Source organism: Microcebus murinus, chromosome 20 (assembly GCF_040939455.1).
Source record: "Microcebus murinus isolate Inina chromosome 20, M.murinus_Inina_mat1.0, whole genome shotgun sequence".
NCBI lineage: Eukaryota > Metazoa > Chordata > Mammalia > Primates > Cheirogaleidae > Microcebus > Microcebus murinus.
In genome coordinates this window covers 34,938,537-34,944,536 of record NC_134123.1, presented here as the reverse complement: position 1 = coordinate 34,944,536, position 6,000 = coordinate 34,938,537, and the positions used below count along the sequence as shown (strand labels likewise).

Genomic DNA, 6,000 nt, shown 5'->3' with positions numbered 1-6,000 from the left:
GTGGACAAGGGCATGGGAGACCACTGGTTCCCGTCTGAACCCAGGCCCTGAGCCCGTCCCACCACCCGGGGGCTGCGTGGGAGGAGGACTTGCCAGCAGGCTGCAGAGCCTCAGGGCATCTGGGGCAGAGAAAGGCCACAGCTCAGTGTCCGCTTGCATTTGCTGTTGAGCCGCTGGGTAAAACTGTTCGGAAAACACGTGGCTACTTCCAGCAAAGCTGGAGATGGACAGACGTCTCTGTCCTCCAGCAGAAGGGCAGGCTGGAGGGCGCCCCCACCAGCCAGCGGCAGAGTGGCAAGGCCACGGCTGTGGCTAGACTGTGGTCAGCTGTGTTCCCTGAAGTACCCACAGCCCAGCGGGGACAGGGCAGATGGGGGGGGGGTGCCCGGCTCTGGACGGACCCAGCCACCAGAAGTGCCACCAGACCTGGCTCTCAGAGGGAGGGTCCACCTGCCGGTGCTGTGTCGGGACCTGCCCCCTCGTGGCCGGGAGACCCTCTGGGCCTTGGTCCCCCTGCCCTGCCCACGTCCAAGCCTTGGTGACCACAGGGCTTCACCCTCCCCATAATACACCCTCCCTGCAATCCCTGGCAGTCTGAGATTGGACATGTGACATCCAGGCCCAGAGACCAAGTAAGTGGGAGGATGTCCCGCCAGGCCACAATGACACCCTCCCCTTTGGTGTCTGGTGGCCAAGCTGGCACTGCTGGTTGGACCCTGGAGGGAGGCAGCAGTGGGGCCGGACAGGGGTGGGAGGCGACCCAGGGCAGCTGGGCAGGGCAGTGGTTAGTGCGTGCATCGTAGCCTCAGACTGAGCCAGGGCTCCGTGCAGCTCTCAGGACCACCAGTGTGTGGCTCCCGCAGGGGCCTGTGTGCAAGCCGGGGGTGGCGGTGGGCACACACAGGGCACCCAGGCTCTGGCCAGGGCCCCTCTGCTCACTCAGAGAACCAGGCTACTCCGCCACTGTGCTCATCAAACTGAACTTCTTTATTAAGTGCCAAGGGTCCGGGCGGGCGCTTCCCACCGGCAGCCCCCTCTGCCGAGGCCTGTGCTTGGTGAGCTTCCGGGAGCAGGAGTCCCGGCCGGGCAGGGGCGCCCTGCTCCCGACGGCGTGCAAAGCTTCTCCAGTCTGTAGTGTGGCGCTCACTTCACATGCTCGGCGGCGTGCGAGGAGCAGTAATACTTCTTGTGGGCGATGAAGGTGGACAGGCTGCTGAACTTGATGTTGCACAGACGGCAGTACCTGTGGTTGCCGTTGGGCACGGGCGCAGGCGCGGCCTTGCCGGGGGTCTGCACGCCCTTGTCCGCGAGGGAGGGCTGCGGTGGTGGCGGCGGCGACGCGGGCGGGCCAGGCAGCGGGCTGCTGTTGGCCCGGCCGGGCGGCGGCTCCGGGGGCTCGGGGCCGGGGCCGTCCCCGGGGCCGCGGGGCCCGGGCTGCGGGGAGGCGGCTGGCGAGGGCGAGGGCGAGGCGGCGGGCGGCGGGCCGCGCTCGGCTGGTGTCCGGGCCTCAGCCCCCGGGCCGGCCAGGGGCGCGCCCAGCAGCAGGCCGTGCGCCAGGCCGAAGTGCTGCAGTAGGTCCCCGCGCACGGGGCCGCCAGCCGGGCAGTAAGGGCAGGCGGCGGCGGGCAGGCCGAGCGCGCCCGGCGGCGGGGCGGCGGGGCACGAGTACTTCTTGTGCGCCAGGTAGGCCTCGAGGCTGTGGAAGCTCACGCGGCAGGCCGTGCACTCGTGGTAGTCGGCCAGCGCGGGCGGCCCGGGCGCGGGCTGGCGCCTGGGCTTCTTGCTCAGGTCGATGGGGCCGTCGGCGGCGGGGCCTGGCGAGAGCGCGGGGCCGGGGCCACCGCTTGCGCTCGCAGGCCGTGGCGACGCCGGCGGCTCCGGGGGTGCGGCGGGAGCCGCGTGCAGCTCGTAGAGCTTGCGGCGCCGGCGCGTGCGCACGGGCGCGGCGGGGGGTGCGGGGGGCGCGGGGCGGCGCGGCGGCGGGTCGTGGCGCGAGGCGCAGTAGTAGCGCTTGTGCACCGTGTAGGTCTCGTGGCGGCTGAAGCGGATGTTGCAGGCCTCGCACAGCGTGCGGCTGGGGTCGTCGTCCGCATCGTCCACAGAGCTGCCCGGGCTCTGGCTGCCCTCGCTGCCCCTGCCGCCCGCGCCGTCCTCGGGCGTGGCCGCGCCGCCCGCGCCCTCCTCGCGCGCCCCAGGGCCTGGGGACGAGCGCGCAGCGTCGGGTTCCGGGGGCGGGCCCGGGGGCGCGCGGGCCGGGACAGGGGCCGCCTTGGGCCTGCGCGCGGCGGGCGCGTCCTCGGGCACTCGGCGGCCCGAACAGTAGAGGCGCTTGTGCACGTAGTAGTTGTTGACGTTGCTGAAGGTGATCTCGCACTCGAAGCACGTGGCGCCCTTGGGGGTCCCTGCGAAGAGTCCTGGCTGTGCGCCCGCCGCGCCCTGCTGCAACCGGCTGTGCACCAGCTCGGACATCTTGGCCAGGATCTCTGAGGCTGGGGGCGCCGGGGCCGGGGGCGCCGCACCCGCGTCGGGCCCAAACACGTACTGTGGCAGGAAGAGGGCTCCGGCCAGCCCCAGCTCCCCGGGCACTGGGCTGGAGCCTGGCGTGGGGCTGGACAGCTCAGCCTTCACCCTGACCGGGGCGGGGCTACGCGGCGACGGGGTCCGCGACGGGGCCTGGGGCCCTGGCTCGCCCGGGGCGGCGCGGGCCACCTCGGGCTCCTCCGCAGCCTCCACCTTGATGCTTCTGGGGGCCGCTGGGGACTCGCTGCTGCTCCCATTCTGGGGGGCCACTCCATTGGTGGTCTCCGCCACCGCCTTCCTGTCCAGTCCTGGCGACAGGGCGGGGGCCAGACCCAGGTCCGCGGAGGCCAGCGGGCCGTGCAGGGCCGGGAGCTGCTGGAAGCCCGCCAGACTGTCTGCAGGGAGACGACAGGGGCCCACTTCAGGCCTGGGGCAGGAGCCAGCTGGGCCAGAGCTGGAGGGGTGAGCCCCCGCAGCTGGTTTAGGGCCAGGGCTGCAATGGGCCCCCACCTGCCTTGCTGGCAACCCCCACCCTCCCCACTCCCGGGACACCCAAGAGGCATCAGTGGCGTCAGCCAACCCGCTCACCTGGGGGCAGCTTGGCCGCGGGGTGTCCGGCCCCGGGCGAGTAGATCTCACCCTTAGAGCCGGGCTGGCAGACCATGTGGTTGGTGACCAGGTGGCTGTAGAGGATGTCCCTTGTGGTGGAGATGAAGCCACAGCTGTGACAAACACCTGCGGGCCACGCGGTGGTCAGGGCCCTGGGGCCACGTGCAAGACCCACAGACCCTCGGCCCGCCCGCCCACCTACCGCTCAGCGTGTCCGTGTGCACCTTCAGGTGCCGCTCGCAGTTGGCCTTGGTGGTGAATGCCGACAGGCAGATCAGGCACACGAACGGACGCTCCCCTAGAACACGCGAGAGTGAGAGTGGCGCCGGCAGCCCGGCCTGCCTGGGCTCCAGCGACCGGGAAGGCGGGCACTGGCCCCGGGACCTTGATCTGTGCTGGGCTGTGTGTGTGGGGGCTCCTTAAACTCCTGTCTCTCGGGACGGAAGCCAGAGCCCAGCCCCCAGCTGGGCATCGGACAGCGGCGTGGACCGCCTGCTCCGGGACCTCGTGGGCACGCAGGGCCAGGTGGGATGGGAGGTCCACCCAGTGCCAGTGGCTGGGGAGTGGGCGCGGGCGTGGGGGAGGGGCTCACCGCTGTGGCTGCGCATGTGGATCTCCAGTGAGCTGGCGCTGGGGCAGCTTTTGCGGCACTGCGGGAAGGGGCAGATGCGCTCGTTGGGGTAGGTCTCCTTGGGCTTCTCGTCCGCGGCCGCCGTGGCCGGGGAGCCGGCGCTCTGGCGGCTGGCGCAGTAGTAGAGGAGGTGGGCTTGCAGGTTGCGCTCGCTGCGGTACCAGATGCCGCAGTCCTTGCAGGGGAAGACGTCTTCTGCGGGGGAGGGGTGGGAGGGAGAGGTGGGCGCGGCTGAGGGGGCATGGGTGGCAGGGGGCGGCTTGCGGCGGCAGAGTGAGGGCCTCGCCCTGACCGGCCGCGTGTGCTGCCCGGCTGTAACCACACTGCCTCCTGGACTGCCCTCTGATGGTCCCGTCCCCTCCTGGGGACCTCTGGATGGAGCGGGGCCTCTGAGTGGCCTCCCAAGGGAACTTCCACCAGTGGGCCCTGCAAGGATCGTGGACATGCTAGTGTGGCATGGCCCAGTGCGGGCGAGGGCAGCGGGTGTGTGTACCCCAGGGACCTGGGAGGTCGCGGAAGAGGAGACACGTGTGTGCAGGCGTGTGTGCAGGTGTACAGGATGACGGGATGCACAGGGAACCCACGTGCAGGATCCCTGAGCGCTCAGCCACAGGATGGCAGAGTGTGGCCTTGGGGGGAGGCGGCAAGGCCCAGACACCCCCCCCTCGCCCCCGCACACCTGGCCAGCTCTGCGCCAGCTACCAACTGACTGGCAACTGTGGGGCATCTGCCAAGTTTGCCCCCAAATAGGCTGCTGGTCGCTCGCTTTTCAGGGTTCTGGGGGCCCTGGACGGTTTGGTGTGGTTTCCCCAGCTGGCGAGGTCTCCTAACAGGCGCGGCGGGCGCGTCTCTGTCCTCAGCGTCTCCACGGCAGGGTGTCAAGGAATGTTCTGCTCGTGCCGCCCCTGGTCCCCCCAGCGCCCTTGGCTGAGGACAGGGAGGGCTGGCTCTGCCCGGCCTTGACCTTGGTGTGGGACCCGGGCCTGGGCTCCCTTATCTGGCTCGTAAGCCGGGGCATTTCGAGAGCCCTTGGTATCTGGTTTCTGCCCCTGCGAGTCCATGCCTGTCTCTCACCTGCTTTGTCTCACGTGCGTCCCGATGGTCTCCCCCGCCCCTTTCCCTGCACGGCCACTTTTTCCTCTTTTTTTGAGTGCCGTGGCGTCAGCCTAGCTCACAGCAACCCCAAACTCCTTGGCTCAAGCGATCCTGCTGCCTCAGCCTCCCAAGTAGCTGGGACTACAGGCATGCGCCACCATGCCCGGCTAATTTTTTCTGTATAAATTAGTTGGCCAATTAGTTTCTTTCTATTTATAGTAGAGACGGGGTCTCGCTCTTGCTCAGGCTGGTTTCAAACTCCTGACCTCGAGCGATCCTCCTGCCTCGGCCTCCCAGAGTGCCAGGATTACAGGCGTGAGCCGCTGCGCCCGGCCCACCTTTTCCTCTTGTAAGGGAATTAAGTACGGGTCTGCTGTGGGTGGCCTCTTCCTTCCCCTGCAGTTTTTCTGGTGACTTTTCTGACTCAGATCTCCTTCCTATTGTATTGCTTAGTTCTGTTTCTAGAGTTCCCTTTTATCAGGGCCCCCGGCAGTTCTGTTCTCTCTGCTGAGGCCCTGAGCTGGGATCCAGGACCTCGTGTTTTGGTGCCTGCAAGGTCGTTGCCGGGACTGTGCCTGCCGGCTGGGACGTGGGGAGGGGGGCCCTGAACGTGGCTGGGTGGTGACGCCCCGACCACTGGCCTGTGCTGGGTGGTGCGGCCTGGGTGACCTGCACCCACCCGCGCCTCTCATAACGGGACACAGACAGGCCCAGGATGATGGCGGCGGGGTCCCCAGCTTTAAGCCGGGTCTGACGGGGGCTGGGTCCCAGGGTCCCAGCTGGGCAGAGGCCGGGCCCGTCAGCTGTGCAAGAGCCGGGCCGGGATGTGGACATGTGGACACGACACCCAGCTCACCGCGGCCTCCCCAGTGAACCCTTCCTGGGACGGCTGCCTGGGGCCGGGGCACTGGCGGGAACCCCGGGCCCCAGAGGAGAAAACTGAGGCCGGAGGGGCTGAGCCGGGGCCACGGCTGCCCATCGTAGCAACCAGGGGGAAAGGGGCACAGAGGACCTGGTGGCCACCCCAGCACTCGGTCTCTGGCGAGCCTTGTTCTCACTGAGCGGCGGTTGCCCTGGAGACCACTATGCTGCCAAGCCCTGTGGTCACTTCCCAGGCCCAGCCTTGCTACATCTTGGATGAGGCA

At 69.0% G+C, this 6,000-nt stretch overlaps 1 protein-coding gene across 2 annotated transcripts in view; it reads right to left on the bottom strand.

Annotated features, from left to right (window-relative positions):
• Positions 1 to 964: 964 nt before the first annotated feature.
• Positions 965 to 6,000, bottom strand: part of ZFPM1 (zinc finger protein, FOG family member 1) — a 62,655-nt gene continuing 57,619 nt past the window's right edge. For both annotated transcript variants that reach the window (XM_020282744.2, XM_075995863.1), the window contains 4 exons: positions 3,722 to 3,955; positions 3,332 to 3,427; positions 3,109 to 3,255; positions 965 to 2,915 (listed from right to left, as the gene is read on the bottom strand). In XM_020282744.2, coding sequence (XP_020138333.2) covers positions 1,144 to 2,915; positions 3,109 to 3,255; positions 3,332 to 3,427; positions 3,722 to 3,955 — 2,249 coding nt within the window. In that variant the 3' untranslated portion in view covers positions 965 to 1,143. The remainder of the gene's footprint in view (positions 2,916 to 3,108; positions 3,256 to 3,331; positions 3,428 to 3,721; positions 3,956 to 6,000) is intronic.